This window comes from Trachinotus anak, unplaced genomic scaffold (genome assembly GCF_046630095.1).
Source record: "Trachinotus anak isolate AG129_WGS33_773 ecotype Australia unplaced genomic scaffold, CSIRO_AGI_Tana_v1 ptg000019l, whole genome shotgun sequence".
NCBI lineage: Eukaryota > Metazoa > Chordata > Actinopteri > Carangiformes > Carangidae > Trachinotus > Trachinotus anak.
This window is the reverse complement of record NW_027273870.1, coordinates 16301759-16329431: the sequence shown is the minus strand read 5'-3', so window position 1 is coordinate 16329431 and position 27673 is coordinate 16301759. Positions and strand designations below refer to the sequence as shown.

General features: G+C 38.1%; 3 protein-coding genes and 1 long non-coding RNA gene across 7 annotated transcripts in view; 1 reads left to right on the top strand and 3 right to left on the bottom strand.

Annotated features, from left to right (window-relative positions):
• The window catches only part of klhl5 (kelch-like family member 5), a 50870-nt gene extending 44508 nt beyond the window's left edge, over positions 1 to 6362 (bottom strand). The window contains exons 1-2 of one of the 3 annotated variants that reach the window (XM_071503116.1): positions 6246 to 6362; positions 3300 to 3363 (exon numbers count right to left, since the gene is read on the bottom strand). In XM_071503116.1, the coding sequence (XP_071359217.1) occupies positions 3300 to 3363; positions 6246 to 6288 (107 nt within the window). In that variant the 5' untranslated portion in view covers positions 6289 to 6362. Of the gene's footprint in view, positions 1 to 3299; positions 5306 to 6245 lie in introns of those variants that run through there. The other 2 variants (XM_071503117.1, XM_071503114.1) reach the window with 2 other exon arrangements.
• A 168-nt stretch (positions 6363 to 6530) lies between these two features.
• LOC139635724 (uncharacterized) lies at positions 6531 to 14460 on the top strand. The gene is made up of 10 exons (XM_071503120.1): positions 6531 to 6671; positions 7307 to 7603; positions 10090 to 10410; positions 11343 to 11453; positions 11534 to 11584; positions 12156 to 12191; positions 12275 to 12313; positions 12403 to 12435; positions 12579 to 12623; positions 14318 to 14460. The coding sequence occupies exons 1-10, from the start codon at positions 6584 to 6586 to the stop codon at positions 14398 to 14400; spliced, it is 1104 nt and encodes a 367-aa protein (XP_071359221.1). The 5' UTR covers positions 6531 to 6583; the 3' UTR covers positions 14401 to 14460.
• Positions 9386 to 14311, bottom strand: LOC139635725 (uncharacterized). Its single transcript, XR_011694278.1, has 4 exons — positions 13453 to 14311; positions 13295 to 13354; positions 10307 to 10472; positions 9386 to 10206 (listed from the first exon to the last, which is right to left on the bottom strand). It is a non-coding gene; the product is annotated as an uncharacterized lncRNA (long non-coding RNA).
• Positions 14461 to 14462: 2 nt separating the features above from the next.
• fam114a1 (family with sequence similarity 114 member A1) lies at positions 14463 to 27368 on the bottom strand. 2 transcript variants are annotated; one of them, XM_071503118.1, is made up of 13 exons: positions 27216 to 27368; positions 24747 to 25082; positions 24144 to 24228; positions 23777 to 24006; positions 22388 to 22522; positions 22028 to 22180; positions 21762 to 21948; positions 20019 to 20104; positions 18629 to 18844; positions 18338 to 18477; positions 18171 to 18243; positions 16649 to 16702; positions 14463 to 15981 (listed from the first exon to the last, which is right to left on the bottom strand). In XM_071503118.1, exons 1-13 carry the CDS (start codon positions 27351 to 27353, stop codon positions 15856 to 15858), a joined length of 1959 nt encoding a protein of 652 aa, XP_071359219.1. In that variant the 5' UTR covers positions 27354 to 27368; the 3' UTR covers positions 14463 to 15855. The 2 variants fall into 2 exon arrangements, with proteins under 2 accessions (XP_071359219.1, XP_071359220.1); XM_071503119.1 differs by having other exon boundaries at positions 21801 to 21948.
• Positions 27369 to 27673: the final 305 nt, after the last annotated feature.

The window sequence follows — 27673 nt, the reverse complement described above, 5'->3', positions numbered from 1 at the left end:
ATCACTGTGCTCTCCCCTCTCCTCTTCCTCCTCCTCCTCCTCCTCCTCCTCCTCTGTTTTTAAATGGAAAAACATGCTCACTACTCATACCTCACCTCCCATTATTGCTCTCCTATTTTTCTCTTTAACTTGTTTGCCATTTTCCAAGCACTGCTCATCATTTCAAAATAATGTAGTCAATGCAGACTTAACGAGCCTACCGGGGGCTCCATTTAAACATGCACATGCTTTTCACGCAAAATGCTTGGAAAAGAGAAAATAAAACCCGCAAGAACAGATTTTTTTAGGCCATTTGACATATCTTCATTTTTTAAGTTGATATGGCAAACAGGTTTGCAAACAGTTGCCGATTTACACATGTTACAGACAGGGAGCAACATTATTATTCATTTGAGTCGTGTTTCTGGCAATGTGGCAGATGTATGTCCAATATTCACCCTCTTTTGGCTCTGTTTTTGGTTTCTATCAACATTCATTACAACAAGCCACATTGTTTTCACGTTGTAATTTAATAAATTGTTATAGCCACTTTCTTTCTTATTTTACATTTAGGTCATATCAGGTCAATAGCTAAAGCTAAAGCCTATTCATTTGTATGCAAACATGGTTGTCGATCAGACTAAACAAATGGTAATTATCTGTAGGAGAGGTCTCTTTTTGTCTGTAACATCCATGTTACAGCGACTTTAGGCTGTACTTCCAATTGCAAAATGTACAAGAGGTTCTGAAACAGCTCCAAAAAGGAAAACTGGAGTGGTGCACGACATCCAAACATTAGGGAAGACTATCATTGACCAAAAGAGCGACATTGCCATCCCTACAGCCAACAGCGCTTTCATGTCTAAAACGTTATCCGAGGTAAGGCAAGCTGTGTTCTCCTGAGATACGAGATGCTAGATGAGAGGCAGAGATGAAAATTTGACACAGTTAATATATGAAGATGCAGGCAGAGGGGGATTCAGAATGGTTATGTTTCCTGTCTCATTAGCATGCTGAATTTCATTCGGCGGTATGACTGATGCAAAATCTAAAATGCAATGTGATCCTAGCAAGTTTAAATCAAATAAGGTAACTTAGAGGGTAAATGCACAATGACAAATAACAGACAGGTTGCAGCTAATAGCATAACGAAAGGCACACTGCCAAAACAATGGCAGTAAAACTAACAAACTAATATACAGAGCCCAATTAGCCACTAAATATAAAACACAGTAAACAAATCAATTAATGAATTAAACATTAATTACGTTAAGTGATCCGTGTGAAAACGTGGTGAATAGAATAGACCATAAATCTGAGACAAATCTAAAAAAATTATGTCAAAAATACAACATATATTTGAGAAGATCAGCCATTGTCACATGTCATCCACTTGTCAGCTGTTTTCCTGGCTGTGTGCATAAAAGAGAAACTGTTCTGACATCCGTAACCAGCCATGCAACGCACTATTTACATGACTAAAAACACCAAATAGTGGCGGATCTTCAAACTCAAGTAGAGGTTTAACTCTCCTGTCGATCTTTTCTCCGTTTCTAAGGAAACAAATAGGAGATGGTAGAAGGTATACATAATGAGAGAGAATTACAAATCACTCTTGCGCCCATTTAAAGCAGATCCAAGGATTAAGTTCAGACATCACAGTGAGGACATGATGGGAAGATCAAATGTACAACATCTAATGCCTGAAATACAACCATAACCTGCGCTGAGCCTGTGGAGCGCAGCCTGTTCTTAAATATTCTCTCTTGTACCTAAATCCCTAATCTCTTCATGCTGTTACATTCAGTCTCCAAACTCTCTGCATGAGATTCTGCAGTGGTGCAGGGCTCCAGAAATAACCCACATACAGTATCCCTCAAGTGATTTCTGTCCGAGGCGACACGGCAGACAGTCAGCATGTACAGTATTTCAGGATGTGCGGTTAATGTTCAGCAAATTACTGAGTGTTGAAGTGCTGATAATGACGCCCGTCTTCTCATTGTTTTGCTCACATGCACGTAGAAAAACACACAGCGGTCAGCATTTGCACTGCCCTGTTGTGTTCATCATTAGAGTCTGCTGTGTTACAAGTGATGGATATGCACAGTTCGCTACAGATACTTCAGACACATTACAAATCACCTGTTTGATTGAGTCTAATGATTCAAATGGTGTGAAGGTGTCCCAAAACTAAGCAGAGTTGCTTTAAATGAAGCTCCAGCAGTGATGATAAAATAGCGATAACTTTTGCTATTCTTACTGTCTCTGCTGGAGAGTTGCAAAACGACCTGCGGCTGTTCAAAGTAATGGTCATGGAGCCATTGAGATCAAAGGATATATCTTGGGAGCTTGAATGTGCTCAGTGAATTTCATAGCAATCCACTACTGATTTTATCATTTTGTGTAGAAAGAAACATTTGGGTGCACAGCGGCACTAGAGGAAAGGCAAAAAATTCCACCTACCAGCACCTCTGAAGCTCAATTATCAATATATTAACTATATCTTTTAGTTTAATTAGTACAACAGCCCAGATGTGATCATTTGTGATTTAACTTGTACAGATGAACAAAATGAGATATTATGTATAAACTAGTGTGCTTTAGAGGAGCTGGTAGGCAGACTTATTATTTTTTTTTATTTTTTTACTTTAAAGCCAGGCTAACTCTTCCGCCCTATTTTCACTCTTTATGCTAAGCTAAGCTGACTGACTGGCTATTGCTTCACATTTAATGGAGAGCGTGGTATTGACCTTCAAAGCAAACAATTCCTTTCAGGAAAGTCTGTGTAGAACCAAAGTGTTGGTCAAGGGGAAATTAGATAAAAGACAATGGTGTCGTCATCCACACAAAATCTGATAGCAATCTGGTCACTGCTTGTCAAGATATCTTGCTCTGAAAGGACAGACAGACTGACCCTGACAAGACAGCTGACATCCCCATACTTAGCTGCTGCTACTGCTGCAGGAAAAAAAAGCACTACAACGGGGAGTATAACATTCAGAATCCCGTGTGTTTGAACACCTGGTTCTGCTCTTAGAATCCTATTCTCTCCAGGCATCTTCAGCCCGGCCTCGAATCTTCCAAGTCCATCTGCTGGCGTTTCCACCCAATCAACCCTGGTTATGATTTATTACATTTCTGGCAAACTGACAACAGGGACGTTTGGCAGTGAAGGGGAATCTTACCTTGGAGTCACACTGTGCGGGACTAAAAGAAGGGTTTATCTTCCTGTTAATGCTGGGGTGTTAGTTAACCACAGCAGGCCCACACAACAGTTCACTAGTCACGCACACAAACACAACAAAGAGGCCAGTCCATACCTGTGGTGTTCTAACCAGGTTTCAAGGAGACTGGAGGATCCTGGAGGCGTTTCCAGCTGGTCCCCTGAAAAATGGGGAAGACTCAATTTCACTATAACTAGAGCTGACTCAACATAGACCATTTTGATCAGATGTTTCATTCTCCTCTGTTACCTCCCAACTCTGTTTTTACCATCTCAGTGGAGTCCTGCAGCTGTACGATATTAAACAGAGCATAAATATACAGAGAAGGGTAAAACTTCAGTCTGTCTACATTTTTTATACATTCAACCAAAGATTTTCATGATGAAGGATGAAGTGAAAATCATGCAAATGTGGATATAGTTTGATTTACAGAAAAAAAAAATCTTTCAGGAAGATGAGAGACATACAGAATTATACACAATAACAACCTTTATCAAATAATCTGCAGTGGCTGAAGTGCAGAGCCACTTGTTCAAATCATTATTAATCAAAATAACCTGTTGGGATGGGGGTGTGATAGTCAGCAGAGCTCCCTTGAATAAATGTTGCAGTAATGTAAAATTTGGATGAGGCTTTATATTACAGGTCTGCAATTTCAAAAATGATTCCCTTAAAAGAAAAGCTCAATTTAAAGCGATGAAGAAAATATATTGTTTATTTACCTGCACTGAATAACACTGAACTGCTTGGCTATGAACACATTTCAATTTTTTTTCAACCTTTGTAAGCTGCTTTAAAAAAGAAGAAAAAGAAAAAACCTCAAAGGCCTTTGATTGATGCGTCCTTACTCCAACTTCTTCTTATTCATAAACAATATGTTCTTGTCTGATTTCAACTTTATTTATTTATAGGCTTTTTTTAATCATATTTTTGTAAACTGCAAAGCATTTTCCCAGTGGTTTTGAAAAGTTCTCACTCACTATAAACTGAAGATAATTGGAGATTAATGAATGAATGAATGAATTAATTGTGAGTATACCAGTTGCATGTTCTCTCTATCCTCCCTGTAATTATAACCAACCATTTTTTTTTGCTAGGATAATTATTATCCTTTGCTAGGATAAAATTACAGACCCATAAAATAAAACAGATAAGGTAATGTTTTGGCTTGTGTGTATTCAAGACCAGAACACTGAACACAAAGCTACATTAGCTGAAAGGTACATTAGCTGGTCTTGCTCAAGGACACTTCATCAGGGTAGACAGTTGCTGACAGAAACATCCGCACACATACGCACGCACACGCACACACACACACACACACACACACACACACACACACACACACACACACACAAACACACACACACAAAGGTAGAATAGTGATAAACACATTTTAGCCATTCATTCTAAACATTTGGAAAAGCCTGATGTGTTGAGCTGCTTTGATTTGACCTAAAAGCACAGAAAGTGATTTCTGTATTTTTTAGGTTTGGCTGCTTCCATCCCTTCTGTAAGCTGGCGACTGAGAATGGCAAGCTGCTGTGAAGTGGAGATAAGGCTCCACCTGCCAGCCATGCCTATCACCATGTTTGTGTGTTTGAGTATGTGTTTGTCTGAGCTTCTGAGCGTGTTTGCCTGTGTGTGCCGGTCCCAGACCTGCCAAGATAAGTGGTTCTCAAGAACCCAACCATAAAATCTGAGCTACACTAAACACCCAGCAGAGATCAAGTCAGATGGAACAAGAAAAATACATATTATTTTCAGAAGAAAGTAGAATAAGAAAAGATGAACAGAGAGGTCATTCCTCTCCAGCAGCAATAGAAACACCCAGCAGCTCTCCACTGTGTGCTGATTAATTAAAGGAGTGAAACTGTGCTCAGTGGAAGGCCGGTTCTGCAAAGATGAAAACCACCACCCAAGCTCTCATTATTTACATATTATCTCAAGATAATGAGTAGCTGTCTCATCATTATAACTTTGAGTCAGAATTATGACATTGACCTTTAACCTATGACTTAATATCTGATATCTATAGTTTAGTATCTCATAATTGTGTGGAAACCTACTCATAATATCTTAAAATTATATATCAAATCTAAGTATAATATATATACATATCATATATATATACATTTGCTATAATTATATTCTCCTACTTATGACTGATTATTTGATATGTATGATTTACTGTACTATCTTGTAGTATTCCCAAAATTATGAGATATTACCAAATAATTGAGACATAATTATGAGAAACTTTCTCATAGTATCTCCAAATTTTAATGTAGTATCTAATAATTTAGTAGCGCATAATCATGGGAAACCTTCGTACAATTGAGCTAAGATAGTATGAGGTAGTACCTAAGATACAAAGTCATAATTATGACAAATTGAGATTATCTCATAAGTATGAGAATTTTTCTATTCATGATTTTGTATGTGATCTATTATTCATCTAGTTTCTGTTATTTATCATCTAGTATCAAACCTTTTCATAATTATAGTTTTGGGTCTCATAATTATGACTAAGAATCATATAATTATGAGTAGTTTAATCATAAAGGAAAATTAACAAATTATTCCATAATTATGAAAAAGTTATTAGAATTATGACTTAGTATCTCAATATTAAAACACTGATCACTGTCACTTAGTGTGTTGTGTTAGTGTTACTATTTAGTATCTCATGATTATGACTGAACAGTAACTGAGACATATACATGAAAAAAGTTCCTCATAATGATGATAAAAACTGATGAGAAAAAAATGAAGATTGTTGGGAGTTTGTTTCTCTCCTCATGTGAACATCAGCAGCTGACACAGTGGGCACATGTTCTTAATTCTCCTCTTTTGACATTTGTTTCTTTCTCTGTTTTACACTGACAAAGAAAGACATAATTGTATCTCTCGTTACAGAAACACTCCACACGTACACAACACATGATCATCTATGTTTGTGTTGCGGTTCACACAGGACCTAAACTCGAACGGCATCTCTTACACAAACACCCGAACAGACACGAAAACGTTTCTACTTACATGCTGCTGATAGGAACTCTTTGTTGTTGGTGCAGCTCTCCATTTCTCACTCTTTCTGAGAAAATGACAGGAAGTGTAATAGGAAGTGCAGTGTTGACTCGCCTTGTGTTGCGTGAATGTGTCTCGTTGCGTCGTCGCCTGCCTCTACATGAATTATGAGCAATATTCTCAGGGCTTCTCAAAAGTCTACCAAAGGCTACTCTGATGGGCAGTGATGGAGTATGAATGGATGTGTTTGTTTCAGAGTAGGGTGTAGACACCACAAGCCACAAGTCATGCCTGTGATGTTATGTAGATGTGTGTGTCCGTATATGAGTGTGTGATCTTATGGTGCAACTATGTCAAGAGCAGCACTGACTAAGCTGTTCGTCCTCGTGATCCTCACCTTCATCATCTGCCTCCCAGAATTCTTCACATCGTACAGAGGTGGGTCATCCAAAACAGCTTCCGATAGAGGTCCATTCACTCTGTCTCTGTTTATTTGTGTCTATGTCCACTTGTGGACTATGTCCTCACTATCAGCTCACAGTCTTTTGATTCATTGAAAATGAAGAGCTGTTTTCTTTATGTTTTGTTCAAACGTTATGTTAAAGTTCTTGCAAAAGCCAACCTTTAAAAAGAACTAAACTTTATTTTCTTGAGTCACTTTGTCTTGTTTCTTCCTCTCACTCTGATTCGACCTGTGTCTGTTTTTTTTCGTTTTGTTTCTGAGATAAAAATCAGACACAAATATAGCTCCATACAACATGGAGTGACAGCAGCTTTGAAAATGTCTCCGTATTGTGTTGCCTTGAAAAGCTTGTTCTCTTTTTGAGAGCAACATGCTTCAGCCTTTGTACTCGTGCACGTGTTTGCCTTCAATGGTTTTGCTTTTTGTCTCTCTCTCTCTCTGCCTTCCCTTTTCTGTCTCTGTCCGTCAGATGTAAACTGGAGGCAACAACTTCCATTTTGAGATCTTGCTCTGATTTCTGACTTGAGAACCTTTTGTTGTTTTTCCACTTAAAGTCTGCTCTCACTGAGAAATCTGACTTTTTTCTTGTTCGTTCTCTTTATCCTTTTAGTATCAAAAGTTAACTTCCACTGTCTGCCCTACCGACCCTGCGAACGAGACAATCAGGTGGAGAAGAAGGAGGACAGGAAGATAGGAGATGCTGAAATTAAGAAAAAGGATATATGCTACCCTTCTCAGACTGCAGAACGAGAAAAGTGGCAGCAGGCCTGCACACAAGGGAATCAAAGCAACATGACAGATCCGGCATCAGACTCTGAGGGAGATGGCGATGATTCAGAAAAGAGCTGGTTTATGTGTCAAACAGATATGGACATGGCAGAATTACACAACAACATCTCGTCTTCAGGTATTGAACAGCCAATGTTAAAGATAAGTTGTTGTTGTTTTAAGTGATACTGGTGGGATGGTTCTATGGATGGAAAGGTTGGTCTGTTGTCCAGCCCATTAGTTCAGTCCAGACTGAAATATCTGAACAAATTTGAACACCAAATTCTGAAACAACCAATTTCGTACAGACACTCAAGGTCCCCAGGTAATGAATCCTAAAAACATTTATGTTCTCAGGATAAATCGTGACAACTTTTGTGATCCCTTTACTTTTCATCTAGCAACATCATCAGGTCAAAATTTAAATTTGTCCACTACCTTGGTTTATTATTATATACTTGCAAAACTAATGACATTTCCATTAACCAATGGCTGGATCAATTTTGGTTACAGTTCCTGATCTGACAAAAAAACTCACATTCACATTCAACCAATAATCACCAGCAGCAGATTAGATCAGCTGAAGCTAACTTAAAACCTAAGATAACAGGTTTGTGTGTGGTTGCTGTGCTATCTGCAGCTTGTGTCTTTTTTCAGCTAAAGATAGTTTCTTTGGTGAAAAGACACACTATACCCTGTAACACTACTGTGCAACTGCAAGTGAACTGTGTATTTTTATACTTCAACAGAGTGGTGACTATTCTCTTGAGAAATAATGCTGTTCACCTCACATCACCTCATCACACAGCTTTGAATCATATCTTATCGACGTGAACATCTCATCAGATTCATAGCTCTGACGCAGGACCTTTGGTATTTAGAGTCATGTAGTTGGTGAAGTACAGCAGACTATAGCTGTTAATTGAATGTTTAAGACACATTTAATTATGTATCAGTATCATTATTGCCTTGTTCTTCAATGAAAAGCTGGTGGCGATCAGCTGCCAATTCTCTGAACCTCCCAGTGACAACCAGTCTGTGCTGGTTAAGGGCATACCACTTTCCATTTTGCTTTCATGCTCTTTTCTGCTTCCTCTGATCAGTACCTCACCACATCCCTCACTCAGCCCTCCAGCTCAGTGCAAGGCTCTGAAATGGTAAGGTATCTTCGTCTATCCAGGGCTCCTAAGGCAAAGGATACATCTTTTTAACAATATACACTACCTCCTTGGGTCCAATTATCTGCTCACATAGCTTTTCATATCACTGCTATGCAGACAACACCCAACTATACCTGTCGTTCCCACCAGACAACCACATTGTCTCTACACGGAGCACTTACTATGCACTTTTGGTGCACTTCTTTACTTGTTATCCTTGAACTTATTAAATAGATGTTGTATGTCAGACTCAAACCACCACAGCAACTGTCAAACATCTGAAATAACTTTGTCCAGCCAAAACTTACAAACCAACACAAAGATATCTTACACAGTGTGTCAGTAAGCATAGAAGAAATAACCATCAAGAAAAGACGACAATTCATTATAGGTCTACACAGTATAAATGCATAGATGACAGCACCTGATCACACAGTCACTGCATTTATAGAATTTACCATTCATCATCAGTGACAGCGTTCTCTATTTAGTATAGCCAATCCTGCATGTTGGCCTCATTTGATGAACTTGAAGCATGCTGTGTCTAATGTGTCACTTCAGCAGTAAATTCATCCCGTTCTCTTCTATCCTTCCTCTTCTGAGCACTGCTTGTTTGTTTGAAATGTTGAGAAAAAAGAAAACTAACATTTACTCATGCAAATTATCAAAAATGACAGGGTGCAAGCTCATTGGTCGGATTAGGATTTTCCAGCAGGCCCTACTTTTTAAGTTTTGAGAAGAAATTAACCAAATTAAATAAGTGGTGGGTAGACATAATATTTATTTTTCATAAAACATATGGTTTTGGGAAATTTCAATAACGGAAATAAAAATATACAAGACTATGACTCAAATCCGTAAGTGTGATAGAGCCCCTGACAGTTACTGGACCCCAGTGCAGGTAGTATGATGTACCATAAATACAAATGCCGTTGACTTCCATAAAATCTGTAACTACACTGAATTCACCTATGAAAAGGAAGATGATAACGGATCATTAATTCACAGCTCAATATTTAAAAGCAAGTTTAAAACCTATAAATCAAAACTAACATAAAGAAAATAATAACAATGATAAAACTGTATTAATAGTAATAAGTACCTAATTTAGGAAACTTTTACATTGCAATTTACCAAAGCCATTCTTTGTTAATAATTGTATTTTTTCCCCAGAATATCATGATAATCAATAATAGTCATTTCATTTCAGAATCAAGATTGTTACCTCATTGTTCCTGCAACATTACCCAGTAATAATAATACACTGTAGTTATTAAATATGTGTTCCATCATGAAAAAATATTGCAGTGTAATATATTTCTAAGAAATTTGACTCTTTCCCTTATACTTATATATAATGTAGGTACCAAATAAGTATTCCATTATTATCCTGTATGCACTGAATAATTACACAGTAAATTGTAGACTGCAATCTAAAACATTACCTTATATTCTGTCTATCTAGCCACAACTGTAAAGGTACATCTGGAAGTGGCAGTGGAGCTGCAGCTCGGTGATGCTGAGACCCTGAATCTCACCTTGTATGGCCACAGTAATCACAGCTCCTTAGACCTCCACCCACCTGAGGACCAGGAGGAAAAGGAGCAGGAAGAAGAGGAGGATAAGAATAAGGTTGATGAAGGACAGAAGGCATTTTACTGCTGTCTCCCTGTCCTGCCCACCTCAGAGTCAGCCAATCAAAGCCGCTGTCTCCTTTGGCTCGCCAATCAAACAGTTTCGACTGCAACAGCAAAGGAAAAGCTGCCATGGAAACGGACACAGAGAGGTTGGTGTCAGGATGAGAGAGTGGAGCCTTTTTGTTCCCCATGTGGTCAGTGTGACTTCACTCTAAGATTGGAGAGGAGAGGAGACAATAAGAGACGAGGAAACAGGCCACTCAGTTTTCATTTGGGTGAAAGTGATTCAGTTTCATTCAAACCCACAGTGGAGTCGTTTTTTTTTTCAATAGAGCAAATCTCTCTCCATTCTTCCTCTGGACTCCAATTTCAGCTTTGTTTCTCTGTGTACTGTATGATCCGTCACACTTTCTGAGAGTTACAGTACATCTTAATCTACTGTATTTCCAAAGCTGTATTGATTTTGGCTTTGTTCTCTCTCCAGTCGCCTCTCCAACACTCCTCTATGCTTAAAGCTATGACTAAGTCATATTTTCCAGTGAACACAACGAAAGCTGGAAATCCATCTCACCTCATTTTTTCTGCATCATCTCCACCACACTTTTCCATTTGCTCCCTTTCCTTTTCTGTTCTTATTTGTCAGCACTTATTCTTCTCTCCTGCTATTATTTCTCTTTTCTCCCATTTCGGTCTCTTGTTTATTGCTTTATGTACAGTGTCCTGTACTTACTTTTCTTAGTGCTGAAAGAAGCACTTGATCAATTGATTAACAATTTTTTATAATCAATTGATTGCTAAAGTCACTTTTCAAGCAAAACTGCCCAACATTTGCTGGTTCAAGCTTCTCAAATGTGAGGATTTTGTTTGATATAACTGTAAATTAATATCTTTGGGTTTGGGACCAGACATAACAGAATTAGAATATTCAAGCTCCTTTTGAGCTCTGGATAATTGTGAGACATTTTTACAGTTTTCTCACATTGTATAGGATAAATGATAAATCGTGTACATCAAAATCAATAATGCAAATTGCTGCTGCAGCACCAAAATCTGTCTCTTATAATCCCTCTCTATCCTCCAGATGAGTGGTGGTGCGTATTCAGGGTGCTCTGGCTGGCCCTGCTGTGTTTGGTGCTCCTGACTATAGTTACAACTGTGCTCGGGCAAATCTACTTGGAGAAAAGCTCATGCAGTAAGACACAGAGAAACATGATACTTGGTTGGTTTGATCTTAGAAAGTTGACCTGAAAATGTTTTTATGTTCTTTGTCAGAAAAACCCAAGAAGCACTCTGTTTACAACTTGACTGGTCGGCAGCTAAATGGTAAATTTTCAGAGTTTTAATTTCTTAAATACACCTCTCTCCTCTACTTTACACTTCCTTTCCTTATGCCCCTCTTTTAACAGTGTGTGTACACATCTTACAGATCCGGAGTCACACATTCTCACTTCTCCCTCACAGTCCCTGTACTCAAGTTATTCTTACTCTCCATTACCCAACAGCAAATTATGTCAAAAAGTGAAACTACATTTGAGTTTAGGGAAAAAGGTAAATTGACTATCTTCTATTGCAGCAGTCTTTCGGGATCTAGATTAAAAAACATCCTTCTGTTTATTTTGATGTATATACAAACACATTTGTGATGGTCATATCAACCATGTATTACTCTATCAGAGCATATTGTGTTCATCTGAAAATCACCTCACTTTTCAGCATAAAGCAGACAAGACCTCAAAGACAGTTAGCAAGATAGACTGGATCTCTACAACCTGTTTTCTCAAAATTAATAGGAAACTAGGCAGATTTTATTTTTTAAGCAATGGTAGTATACCTTTTTCTATGATATAATGAAGATGTCTGATATATTACATGTTTCTGATGGTGTTTCCACCAGATGGAAAGAAGCACACAGAAATCATCACTCCCAAAGGTAACTAACTTTGGTAAATTGCACAATAATACTCAATAAACATATAGTGGAAGAGTTTATAATAACCTGTTTTTGTCCAATAGGGACAGCCCTTCACTTTTATCGGTCCCAGCTTTGGTCAGGTCAGTTCTCAAATGTATACATATAGTTTGGAAGAACATTATTTGATCTGTTGTTTCAATCCTTTGCTTCATTTTTTTTCAACGGAAAGAACTGTCACCCATTGAAGAAGCTGACTCTGAAGGTAGGGAATCACACACACACACACACACACACACACACACCACACAAACACTTTAACAGATTCGGATAAATGAACTAGATCACATGCAGATAAAATTCTTTCTGTGAGTTTGTATGTTAATAGTCTTCATGTGCATTTTTCAGAGAACATAGAAACGCTGGATGGAAATGTTGACCACTGCTATACCGGTAAACCCCCTTCTACAACAGTCATATGAGCTGAAAGAGGCTACTTGGAGTGTATTTTTGTTTCCATTGAGGACCACAGTGAGAAAACTCTACAGTGTTAGAAGAAGTATTCAGATTTTTTTTTTTTTTACTACGCTACAGAGCAGAAATACTTTGGCACAAGTTAAAGCCTTGCATTCAGCTGTGACCAAGCAATATTCAGATACAGGAGATCCACAGGAAAGTACAACCAGAGGCTGCGATAAATAGTTACAATACATACATCATTCAAATAATAAATAATGTGGTGCTAGACTGGATCCTCAGGGAAGTTAGTGCAGAGAAATGCCAAAAAGAGGCATTTGTCACAAAGTTTAACGGCACATAAATGACATTCAATTTTAATCCAAAACACCACTCCAAAACTACCCACATGTAGCAAGCTATACGGTGAGTCAATCCACACAACAAAGCATGCATTTGACAGAGCTGCTCTAATTTTCAGCACCTCTTAACACTGCTAAAAGACCCACGAGAAAAAACAAAACTAGAATAAAATACAAAAAAGGCTCATACACAGTAAAAAAATACACTACAGTCTAATGATTAACCTGTGTAGAACTGAAAGAAGAGAAACATTACAACAAACATTTAATAAGTATATGCAATGTCAGACATAAAGCAGCATCTACCTTGCTGGACTGGACAACACATTCCCTCCAGTCAGAGACAAGCAGGTGATTGGAATCTATCTAATATAAATGAACATTCACAGTTAATATTATAGCCAAGTGCAACGTTTATTGGTTCTACAGCTTAATGCTTGTAAACATAATTAAAAGGAGCCTACCAGATCGAACACAAAACAAAACAAAAGCTGGCCTCAGATGTTGTCTTGCAGGTGTGTCTCAAAACAGGAAGTACAACTCAGGTGACCTACCCGCCCCTTTTTATAGACTTTGCCCTTTGCCTGGGTCCTAGTGCTAGATTCTGTGACCTTCCCTTAGTAAAAATACAAAAGCATTAGCATCAAAATACACTTAGATTACCAAAAGTAAACATATTCATCATGAAGATAATAATAATAATAATAATAATAATATTACTACAATTACTACTGCTATTACCACTACTAATAATAATGATAATTATATGCTGTACGTTAAATCACTGGATTATAATTATTGATTTACCAGTGTGTGGGTATTACTTTCATGTTGCAGCAGGTAAAGGGGCTGCCGCTTTTAACTACTTCATATACTGCTGAGTCGTCTATAAAACTGCATTTTATTATATAGTATTATATTTTGTATTAATAATTTAAAGCTACAAAGTAACTGGTAACTAAGTCTAAAATACAATGGAGTAAAAAGTACAATGTTTGACTGTGAAATATAGAGGAGCAGAGGTATAACGTAACAACTGAAATACAGTATTTGAGTAGATGGACTTAGTTACTTTCCACCATGATACTTTTCATCCAGTGCTTCCATCCTCACTTTTTGATGATACTGTATCTGGTCCCTGCTTTAGCGTTATCGAGAAACTTAAGCACTTATTCCGTTGTTAAAAGGTTATTTGCATGGTTATTTCTGAATTCATTTAATGTAGTCGGCGATCTAAAGTTTAGAGTTAAGATATATCATCACCTGGTCTTTTTCAACATGATCTAAATGCAGTCTGTTTAATTCCTTTTCTATCTCGTCTATCTTTAGCGAATCTGTATCATCGTGGTCATCCGTCCACCTCGTCAGAGGAGCAGCCAGAGGAAAGGAGCACAGAAATGGAATCAAAGTGAAAATGACTGCTTAATATACTGGCCACCTTTATGTTGAAAATAAAAACATCCGAGACACAAGATGATGCTTAAACCTTATTTATTTTCAACATGTCATCCTCAAACAGTCTTAGGGCATTTTATTAGAGGGCAGTCAAAACACATTAGTGAACTGTCCAAAGTGAAATAAATGACTTTGCTCCCACACATTTCCCATTTTGTATTACAAATCATTTTGTATTCTAAGGCAGAAGCATAGCTGATAAACAGCCTTACCCCATCTGGCTCTAGCTGAGAGGAGCCAAAACATTATGATAGGACTGACTAATATTTTCTTTTCTTAATAACTTTCTTGCCTATATCAGTGTATTTCTAAAGATGGGCAAGAGAGAGGTCTAAATAACTGCGGGCTGGAAGCTAAGAGTCAATTTAACACTGGATATTTAAAAAAAGAGATGCACTGTGAGCACCTCAGGATTGCTGCTGAAACTCCACAGGTAGCCAAATGTAAAATGGTTGATATATTTACCTCTGAGGATCAAGTGGTGTATAAATCTAGAGATCCTGGCAATACAATATTAAAGCCTTTATTCAAGAGGGCAAGAAAAAAATTAAAAGACACTACATATTTTAGCTAATGCCTTCTTCAAGGTGGGAAAATAAGCTTATCTGCTTTTTCCCAAAATATATCAAACTACTCTTATCAGTGTAGCAGCACAACTAAACAAAATCAGAGATGAATTCATTTACACTACATCGTCAGTGTACATAAGAGAAGGAGGCAGACTATATGTTTGCTAATTCAAAGTTTGAAGATCCAATTTTTCAGTCAAATCAAACTTGATAAGAGTGAAATATAAGGTAGTGTTGCTTCATATAATTTAACGTAAAAAAAAACAAAAAAAAACATCACTATGTATCATCACTAATACTGGCATTTTTTCTCAATCCAGATTAAAACAATTCAGCAAAACAGACATTTCACTAGTGTTATTCAAAGTTCTTTCTGTTAAAATAACATAGAGTGCAAAGAAAGCTTAATATACATTAATGTAGAGTCCCTTCAACACAATCAGTTATTATGGTTTTTCTTTTGGTTCAGTATTTTGGAGATCGTAGAGAAACATCTCTGTTTGTCGGACAGAATGAGTCACGGCTAAAACCAAGTCAGAACATTTGGTTCCTCAAAGCAAAATATTAACTGCAAAAACAGAGACAAAATAACATTCAGAGATACAAGGTGGGGGAAACTCACACACAACCTGCATGTGGCTCATTTCCACATGTATCTGTTCATTAAATTGTTATCTTAAAGATTATATTCTGCATATCTAAACAACATCTTCTGCCTGTTGCTGTGGCACTTAACATAGATATAAGCATGTAATCTGGAATAATCTAATCTCTGTACTCACTGTACAACAATAGATATATTAAGACAAGCGGGTGAGCAGGTGGCACGTGTGTGTGTGTGTGTTAGTGCTGTGTCTGTGCTGCTTGCTCTGTGGTGGGCCGGCAGTGTTGGCTCTGGATGTGGGAGATCTGCAGGACGGGAAGCAGCAGCTGAAATGCATTCTGAATGTAGTTGGTACTGTTGGAGCCCTGCAGACAGGAAACCAATGACGGTCATCATCATCATCATCATCATCATCATTATCATCATCATTTCCCAGATGGAAAAATGAAAAATGAATTCAGTTATTTGCAGTTGAAATTATTTTAGAATTTATTATGTGTAGCCTAAATATATTGCACATGGTATCAACCAAACTGTGGGAATATATAAAGAATAGAACAGAACAGAATAGAATAGAATAAAATAAAATATAATGTATTCCCCACCAAAGCAGAAAATTGTCTCATCACAGCACATATGCAGCAAAAGAACATACTGTATACAAAATGTAATATATAAAACAAATACAATAACAAAACATAATCAAAGTACAACATACTGTATACTGGTAAAGAATAATGATTTTTAATAAAAGCATAAAGCATTTAAACATCAAATAAAATTCTGTGTAGCAATTCTATTTCAAATCTATTTTCCCTTCATTTATTCAACTATGTATTAAAAAATCGTGTACAGGTCTCACCTCCTTCTCCATTAACAAGTCGAATGTGATCCATTATCACACCAGTCGCAATGATCATCAGCACATTTCTAACAGTTATCATCAGACTGAGACTGCTGCGTCATTAGTTTCATTCATCACAAACTGATATATACATATATGGGGTAAGGCAAAAAATCTGTGTATCTCACCTCTAGCAGCACTCTGTCTACCAGTGGATTCAAATCCTCTGCTTTCCTCTGGCCCTGAGAGAGAGAAAATGAGAGATTTGAGACAGGAAGAAGCAGTGAAAATGAATAGGCCTACTGTAATGGGAAACACACACCAGAAACTATAAACATTAAAGGAAAAGGCAGACGATATTTTTGATTTTCCTTACTGTCGACAAATTTCAGGTAAGAACTGACAAGTGTAACATAAAGTAGCAGGTAGCTTATTCCCTCATTATATTCCAAAAACACATAAATGAGCCAGACTGTTTCACTGAGAGACATTTTGCTTTGTTGCATATTGCTGGAAGATGGAGGAGAACCTCTTTCTACCATGACATTTTCAGTCATTACCATAGAAGACTATCCTGTTGCTATTTCACCAGCCAAAAAGGTACTCAGGTATGAAATGTGAAAAAGGGCAACAATGGCTGATTTAAAGGGAAGAGACTTTCCTATTTAACCAGTGCATTTCAGGCTTTTCTTCACAGTGCTTTACAGAGTGGGTAAAAACCATATACACAAGAGGGTTGGATCTTTGTTAGTGAAGATAGATGGTCAGCTTCTAAAGGATGCTGCAACACAGAAACTTGCAACACAAAATTGTATTACCCTCATTACCACAGACATGTCACTCTCGCACACACTGGACTGCTGTGTAAATAATCACTAGTGTATCAAATGTATATTAACCTGCAGATGAAAATGTCCCTAACGAGTGCATTATTACTCCTGTTCTAATTTGCTAAAAAACTACAGGGTCTCGCTAGTTTAGGAAATTACAACAGCACCTTCATCTTATGTAATCTTACATCTTTTTCTGAGAAAAACAAAATATGTGGGTGGGGAATAGTTACATCTTCAAATTAAATCCTTCAGATTTGTTTGAATCACTCGAAAGTGTAGAGCTGTAGAGTGTCTACCTCCACCCGTAGCTCCCTCACCTGCATTGTCAGCTCAAGGAGGTGGAAGGGGAAGTTCATAAATTAGACCTTTACCACATTCTTTGGAAATGTTAACAAGGTTTTTTGCTGACTGAGATCCAAGCACAGACCTCCTACAAAAATGTTGCTTTGCCAGCTGCTATGACCCATGAGCTACTGGACAAGTGCAGCTTTATGTGATGTCATCAAAAAAAAAATCACATTTGATTGAATAAATGAATATAAATGCCCCTGAGTTTAAGGTGAGTCATGAAAAATATTTATATGTTTCACAGGGATAGAAACACTAACACTTGGATATGGGCAGCTTATTTCTATCTGCAGTATATATGGGTGATTTGTTTTTAAATATTTGTGTGTTTTCAGTATAACAGATGGGGTCAGGACTGGAAGCCTCAGTCAGGGCTGGGTACTGAAAGACAGGTTTGGATTTCCTGGGATTTGTTGAGAATAAGAACAAACAGAATAATAACAGCCTTATCCTTGAACATCCCACACTTTTACACACTTCAACACACTATTATTCACACACACACACAAGCACAGTCTCTCTCACCTACCCCAACCAGAAGCAGCGTATCAGAGAACTTCTTGGCCAAACACTCCACCTCCTTACACATGGCACATGTCAACCTGGGAATAAAAAATAAGTTGATTTAGCACACTTTCTTGTCTCAGTGTAGGGCTCCTCATACACACCCACACATATGTATGTATGCAAACAAACCTGGTGAGGATGTGTGCCTGGTCTCTGGCTGGTTTCTCTAACTCCTGGCCGTGGAGGATGAGCTCTGCCACCTTGTGGAGCTGCTCGATACTGCGAGCGGTCACTTCTGCCAGACTGCCTACTGATGATAGGTAGACAGCCTGGAGAATGGGAGATGGGCACACACACACACACACACAATCACAATCACAATCACAATCACTATATCTAATCAAATGCTGCGACAAAAGGAGTAGAAGATGTTTCAGTTAAAAAAAAACAAAACACAAACACAAACACTGTTGAGCTCACTTCTACAGATCTGGGGTCGTTCTCTTTCTCCTTCTTTTCTTCCTCTTCTCCCTTCATCTCCTCCACCTGCTCCTCTCCATCTTCCTTCCTCTCCTCCTTTTCGTTCTCTACAGACGAGGCCTCTCCTCCTGGCTGGTCCTGCGTTTCCCTGCCAACTGTCTCCGTAGTGACAGGCTGTTCCACCTCGTTCACCCAATCATGGGCCCTCATCCGAGCCTGGAGATGCATAATTACTACCCATCAGCACTGCATGGTGAGAGATCATCATCCTGATGTATGCTAATTATATGCGTCTACACGACTATATGCTAATGTAGGTTCTATATAAGTGAATTTGATTACGCAGTAGGACTTCAAAGGTGATAACTTTTATATTACTTCTAAGACCTCAGCAGGACAGTGTTTCTGTGTGTGTGTGTGTGTGTGTGTGTGTGTGTGTGTGTCTTTGTTTGTGTGTGTGTGTGTGTGTGTGTGTATGTGTGTGTATTTCTGGACATCTGTCGACAAAATTTTTTACCATGGGAAGAAAGCTGAAGAAAATTTCACAGGAAAGAAGGCGGGTGTTTCTAGGCTTAAATGAAGATTGAGTGGCCTGATAGGTTACTACGTTGGTCTGAGAAGATAAATAGGTTGTGAAGTTTTGGTATGACTATATTATCTACTTCAGTCACTAATTTCCCAGCGTTCTCAGAACTTATTGCAGTATCTGTAAATCATATGAAAAATAGCCAATAGTAGCATAGCAGTCTGGATTGTTGGTAGACTTTGAAGTATTTAATTACAAATAATGAATAAATGAATTCATAAATTGAAAAAAAGGCTGGTTTATCAGAACCAATAGGTGAATATAGAATGGCCTACTGGAGAATAGTTGTACTACGTGTTTTCATTTTGATGGATTTGCACTGAAGTTCAAACAGGTATATCCCTATTTTTAAAGTCTCAGCATAATGGATCCTGCTCTATGTATGAAGTATTTGATTACACCCCAGTGACTGATGGGATTGATATCTCTTCAGTTTTGTGATATAAGGATATAAATAATTTGATGTGCACAGTATAGATGCAATTGATGGGCCCCACCTGGGTTTCACACATTGACTGAATCAGGCTATGTGAATATTACTTGATAAAAACATAATGTTTGTTTAGGGAGCATCTGTTCAGTGTGCTGGTACCTTTTTGTCTTGAGATTGTGTTGACATTGCCTGTTGCCTACACAACTAATATCACAATGAGGCGTGCACAAGGCAACGTGTCCTTGTGAAGGACAGACTAACTGATAAAAAGTCGATGAATATCTTCACAAATGTTTGAAAATCACTGAGTTTGCCTGTGCACACTCATGACATTTTACGTGTGTGTGTGTGTGTGTGTGTGTGTGTCTGACCTTGTTGAGTTTGTCTGGCGTGGCAGCAATGTGAAGCTCGAACAGCAGCTCAGTGAGAACACTCACAAACTCCTCTCCATCAGCAACTGGCAGAAAAACACAAACACACATACACACACAGACACAAACACACACACACACACATACACACATGGAAAAACACTTGTCATGTTAGCATACTTCTACTCATACACCATATGTTAAAGCCATAGGTACATTAAGTGTAAAATGATAACAGATTTCTACCACATGCCATTATTGCTTTGATTTCCCCCGTGCTTAGTTTATAATATTTATAATATTTATAATATTTCTGTGTGGCTTCAGCTAACAGCACTACAGAGATTTCTGAATCTTGTTTTTGTGCTAAATTAATGCAAACTGCTGCATCTAAATTACAGTTAGAACACAATCATGCAGGTTTAATGTCTTGATCTGACAGATTGTTTCTGTCGTTTGTTTGTTTTTTGGTTTTTTGTGATCAGTGGTGTGATGTGAATGTGTCATTGGCCCCTGAACACCAACACTGGATCAGGCACTGTACTAAACCCACCAGGTAAAAGGAGACCTGCCGGCTTTGAACTCAACACCAACTGTGACATCGCCTGAAGCACCTGTCATGCAGTAAAAGTTTACATGTTGCTTTTTAAATGTAAAGTGACAAGTGGCGATGGAAACCAAACTTTTAGGTGACATGACATCCCCTCAATGCTGGATTTCACTTTGGTAGAAAATTTTCTGCTTCTTTAGCAGATGCCGGAGATCAGCAACTAAACGCCTCCAACACTGCCTCCCATAGGCATCCAAGGTTTTCCAGGCTTTTGCAAACAGGAAAAATAATTTGCGTATGCTCAGAGACTTAGAATGGGATTTCTTCCAACATAAGGAAAATGAGACGGGTCTTTTGGCATTTTTGACCTTGCTGTGGAAGAGGATATTTAACTTTAAGTTTCACTGTATAGTGCAACAGACAGGAAGTGACCAGTTAGAGTTATTGTTGTCATCATACAAGATTTCTGCTTCTCTCGTAACTCATTTTGTGGCTGTATTTATTCAGCAGCTCTGCATTCAGAACTTCAGAGTGGCTGGAACACTCACCATCTTGTCATATTTGCTTGAAATATGTTATTTTGACATATTGGGGGCACATATTGCAGTTTATAAATGAACCACTCCTGGATAATAATTTTCATTCCCTACAGTATCTGTGGTTAGGCAGGATTGTTGTGTTTTTTTGGCTCATAAGATGAGCAGGAGTTTGACTACAAGTGAGATTCTGAGACAGATGACTAGCAGCGCAGCTTACTACTTTCTTTCGAGTTTGTTGCGGCCTTTAAAAACCTGTGTACTGTTCAAACTGTCAACAAAGTCATGCATTGTCTCATCATTTTCTTCCTGTAAAACACTCCAATATAACTTTGTATCACTAGTGTTGATAGTTATAGAGAGTGGCAAGTTCTCCAAGATACTTGAAACAACCTACCTGCCAATCGTCTGCTCTGCTCACAATTACTGTAGCATGCGATTACACCATCATGTTGACAAAAACAATAAAGTCTGTAAAAGCTAAGAGCCCTGATATGGATAGACTGAAAGGAAAATTCAACCAAAGTGAAATCGAAACTTGTCTCCCTCTGCAAGAGTTTAAACAGGAAATGGAAATAAGGCCAACTGATCCTGGGTCAGTGTTCAGGGACCACCTCTTCCTCCAGCAGCACTGGTTGTTTGGTCTGGGTCACTCACACAGGGGGGTAGAAGAGTGTAATTGGGAACTTAGATCACCGTTATCCTTCGTCTGTCCTCCTTCTCCTTCTTCCTCTCCTTCCTCCTTCTCCTCCTCTTGCTTGATGAAAATATCTTTGATTAAAATCAGCTCCTTCTTCACCTCCTCCTGCTCCTCTTCCTCCAGGGATGACAGGAACGCTTGAACCTAAGAGGAGATATATGTAACTTAATGAACACTATTTTAAACCTACTGTGTTTCTATATTGCTCACACTGGCGCCTTACCTTGGCCTCACTTTCATTGGACAAGATCTCCAGGGCCTCGAGGTGTGACAAGCCCTGGTAGTCGTCAAACAGAATACCGTAGTGAGCTGTGGGTGCACTGATTGGCTGGTTGCTGAGACGTGCCCGCTCCTTCTCTTTGGCTTCCTTCAGCATCTGAATTATCACAGTAAAACCGTGATATAACACAGCTGCACAGCTTTCATTTAGAGAAATTACAGTCTGTGTATTTCCACTGAAAAGCACCAACTTATTCTGTCCACGCAGAAACACAATACACTAGTTTTATATTATTTATCTGATGGGAGGAGATGTATTGGTTTTCTGAGACAGTATGTGAGCTGTGTGTGAATGTCTGTATACCTGACTCAGTGATGCAGTCTTCTGCATCAGGGTCTTGGTCTTTTTGAAACCCGGGTCGCTCTCAGCAAGAACAGTCATGGTCTTTTTTCCAATGAACTCCAAGGCATCCAGACCTCCACTGATCACTGACTTACCCTTGGAGAGACAGGAATAAAGGGGCATACCGAAACAAAATGAATTACCAGAATTACTCCATTAACTATTTAATCACATTTTCACCGGTAAAAGTTAATGAAACTGATATGAAACTCAAAATAAAAAATAGATAAAAAGATATTTACGAACTCAAAAAATTGAGATAGTAAGTATTTTAAGCATAAATATTTGTATAATATTTTGGTTTTGCTATATTTTTGAAGTGAAAATTGAGCTACAGATGGTTTTACCTGATACTGATGTGGACTTGGGGACTACTGCTGTGTCTAAAATCACTCCCTTGTTTACTCACTCACTGCTTTCCATATAAGAGACGATCAGATAGTAATTTACTCTGTAGTGAGCAGCAAATTATGATTTTGTGTCATCAAGAGAGCGGTGCCCTCCAACTGCATACTTTTCTCTTCTATAAAGCACTTCATTGTGTGATTAGTAGAAATGAGTGTAACTACAGGTCATGGGCACCACTTTCCATCAAGAGAGTAAATTTCACACTCTGCATTAAGACAATGAAAGAAAATAGTAGACAGTAAATATAGTGCACTATAGTTAAAAAAATGAGTGATTTCTAACACAGCTTAAATTAATTTAGCTTAGATACTAGGTCAACATTTTGACATTTTTGTGATTTGATTGTGACGTTGTAAATCTGACATTATTCATTTCGTGGGTTTCTTTTGGCAGTTGCTGTCAGTTTACTGCTAACCAAGCGAACCACTACGCTAACTGTCGTAAGCTAATGTGTTGCTACATTACAACATTCAAGGAAACTGTTAATTTAATGTTGGGGTAACTGTTAATGCTCTTTGACTTGTGTGCGCTCCAGCATGAGGAACAATGCAAATAATTTTACAGCTAGTCAGTAGAACACTAATTCAGTTTGACATTGCCTTTGGTCAAAACTTTAGTTACAGTTTCTCTTCTTTTTCTTATTTCTATTCACTACTATTGAATTTATTCTTTTATCTAGTACTTTTTCCACATTTTTCCATTTTATCTAGTGAAAACTACAACGACAAATGGCATCTTCAACTTTTACCGGAAGCATTTTTAGCTCAAAGCATAGCTATGAGTCTACAAGTTTAGTAAGGACAGAAGAAGACCAAGAGAAAAGGGATCATATATATTATAAAGTTAAAGTTCTGAATTTGTAAGTATACAGTACACACTTGGTGTTTTTGTCACATGATTTTGTAGCTTCATGTGTGTGTGAGTGTGTGTGGATTCACTCACTGTGTTCTGCACAGCATGTGTGATTGTAGAGAAAACACCTCTGCTAGAAGCTGTTACACTCGGAGAAGAGGACTCTGCCGAACTGGACGAGTCAGCCTCTCCACTCTCTCCCCCTCCATCTCTCTTCACCTCCGCTCCATCCTCCTCTTCTCGCGCCTCCTCTCCAACCGAAGCCCTGTGGAGACGCAGAGCCTCTCCTGCCTTCACCTTAACTGAGGTCAGGCTATGACCTGCGCACAGACACACACACGCACAGTTAAAGATGCACAGAGAAGGGGAGAATGTGGAAGCTACAAGAAAGAAAAGGAAAAATGGATTGATGAGGAAATAAGAGATGGAGGAACAGAAATAAGAGCAGAAGACGTACCCACTGTGGAGGTGGCACTGCTCAGAAGAGATTTTCCCCATGAACCCCAACCTCCCCAGCCTTTGTCTTTCTCCTGAAGTGACCTCTGTCCACACAAACACACACACATATACATTACCATGTCAGTTAGAAAACATTACTCTTGCGTGCATGATTTGTAAAAGGACACAGAGATACTGCATTAGCTGCTAACTCGCAGTCAGTATTGTATCAAAGGTAGAATTCAATTTGAGCTGCAACTAAATACTATTTTCATTATTGATTAAACATATGGTCTATAAGATTTCTGAAAATAGTGACAAATGACAATTAAAATTCCCCAAAGCCCCAGTTACATCTTAAAATTGCCTGTTTATTTAAATCCACATTCTAATTTCTAAACATACTAAACTCTTACTATCACACGAAAAGGAAAAACAAATCCCCACAAACCAGAAGCTGAAACTGTTTTTTTTTTTTTTTTGGCATTTTTTCTTGAAAAATGATTAAATGATTAATTGATGATCAAAATAGTTCTTGACAATTCTTGAAGATTACAGTATGCACTGTATGTCAAGAAAATATGATAAAAACTCAACAAGTAGAGAAACTAGCGAAACAAACCTCCACATCCTCCTCTACAGCCTCTGTGTCTGGCTCCAGGCTCACTGGTTGGTCACATTCGATCACCTGACCCTCAACGGCATGCTCTGGTTGGTCAGTCGGGCCCTGTGAAGTGTCAGTCTTGGTGGTGGGGTCCTCTGCGGTCATTTCCTCAGGGGACTGTGGATGGGTGAAACTCTCAGGCATCAAAGGAGGCTGCAGAGAGGCTGAGGGCGGTGCAGGGGCTGCTAGGACATCCTCACAGGAGCTGGGTTCAGTGTGGGGGGGTTGGTCAGGCGGGTGGGTGATGTCTGCAGAGGGGTCTGCATCAGAGGGTGCAGCCTGGGACATGGTGATCTGGAAGAGGAGATATTTTTGTGGTTTTATTATTTATATTTATTACTTCTTCCCAACGTAACTAGCCTTTATGTGTACTGGCTGTATTTTAGTGTATGATGATAACCCAACACCTTACATTATTTTTCAATTGCCTTGGCTGAATATTTGTAACTGAATTTCAATTTGGGCTGCAACTGATGATTATTTGTCAGAAAATATTGAAAAATGGCCATCACATTTTTCCTACAAAAAACACAGATTTTCAGTTTACAATTATATAAAACATAGAAAATTTGCAGATTCTCATCCTGGGGAAGTAGGAAGCAGAGAATGTTAGATATTTTATTCTTGATAATCGACCTAAATGTTTAATTGATTGTCAAAATTGTTTGAGATTCACTTTTTGTCAGTCAACTACTCGATTAATTGACTGACTATTAGCTCTAATTTCAATGTGCAAAAATTGCCATCCTCAACATGAAAAACTGCAAAACACTAGATCACAGGCTTTAGACTGCAGACACCTTGTATTGGCACAAAGTTCAGATAAAATCACTAAATCAATTCAGCAAACATTTCTCATTATTCTAACAACATTACTCAGGGGACAAACACTGCAACAGAACTGTCACTTGCTTCACCTCCATTGCAATATATTTGTTTTGTTACCTTTACTGTCAAAATGTTGTAACATGCTTACTTTCTGTTCGTGTAGTGTAAAATGTGGTTTACCCTTTTTTATGCTAGCATTTCGATATTAGTTTGGCTCACTGTATATTCAAAGATTACAGCCGTTTAAAACATGTCTGATGACTAAAAATAAAAACTTTGTTGTAGACAGAAAACTGATGCAATGAATTACATTCACAGTCATTATTTAACAATGACTGTGTTGTTCTAAAATGCAGAAATGTACAATGTTGTGATGCTCTGCCTAGTTTGAGACTAGATTGTATTTTAAATGTTGCACGGTAAGTGGGATTAATAAGACATAAATTTGAAAAAAAAAAAAACCTTGAAACTGGTGTGAGAGAATCTTGCCAGGAAAATGGTTATGAAAGGATAGCCCAATTCTAAATGCGTGGATGGTAATTACAATGGATGTTTACAAAATGGAGACAATAACAGCATTTGTCAATCATAAATTGGAACAATCTATGGCAAAAAAATTGATTAACTGTGTAATACACTACAGGCCTGATTGTATTCTCACAAATCAATAACTTTGTTATATTGTTATATTTCTTTTCCGTATGGGTATACTTTGTTAAGAAGTATTCTGATACTTGAGACAAAGAAAAGTATATGTCATATACATTCAGTTTGAAATCTGAGATACATTGTATGGAAATATCTGATCAATGCTGGATGTCATTAAAAAAAATTACAAGATTAAAAAAAAAAAGAGAGAAACAAGTCAGAGAAATCGTAAAATGCTGTGCTCCACTGCACCACTGGTTGTCATATCATGTTCAGTGTCACCATCTACTGGTCGTTTGCTGTGCATGCTTTCATATGATTACTGTCATCCTCTTGTTTTCAATCACTTCTGAGTTTGTTTAAGGCTGTTTCCTGGCAGCAAATTGTCTTTTATCTCTGACAAAATGTATGCAAAAGATGGTAGATAAACATTCATCATTTGACAAATAAGAAAAGAGACATTACAACAACCTGGAAAACAAGTCAGAATAAGTATAATGTGACTATTTTCTTTTAATCTAGGGCAGAGTACTTAAAATGTTAGACTCAATGCAATAACTGTCCTAACAGCCTGTGGTGAAGTCTATCTGGTATACTGACTCATAAATACCCTAAATTAATTATATCAACCAATAAGAGCTTTTCCCACAAAGCTTCCTCTTCTTCTTTTAACACTTAGTTACAGCCTGACAACATACACAACAATTTACGGTAGACGGTCAACAAAGACCACTGTTCTATGGTGGTAAGTGATATGACAATTAAGCTATTATCCACAGGATTATTTTCATTTTAACGAGTTTCACAGACATATTCTCAGCACTGCAGCGTATTAATGAAAACTTCATCTCTAGCTAGTTGCAGGTTTGGGTCTTTCGGTTGTTGCAGCCAAAGAAAACTTACAAGGCTCAAGGACAGTTTTGTTTTTATGAAAGTGACAGTGCAACTCACCCGTTTGGTGCCAGCCAGCGGCTCCTCTTCCGCCCCGCCACGTCGGCAGGCCTGTAGGTGACTGCACCCAAGAGTAACACCCGGCAAGATGATTCCCTGCCTGTGGCCGACTGGGTCTGGACCCTGTGGTCTGGACATTTAGCCAACATACAGCAGCTAATTTAATTAAGGCTCTGCTATTGATTTAATATGAAACATGCCCCGCCACTGTACCGTTGACTTTACATATCTGGTTTTCATCCTTTATTGTTTTAATTATGAATGTTATTATCATGATCTGCCACTTAACTGACTTCAGGTCATTGTGTTCTATCATTTAAGAATATTATGTGGTAAGGGTGCAAATACACACCTCGTTTTTGTGGATAGGTCTGTTTTCATGTCTGTTTTCTGTCATGTACATATGGAAAATAAAACCTATATTGTATTATTTTGTATATACACCTATCTTTTTATTG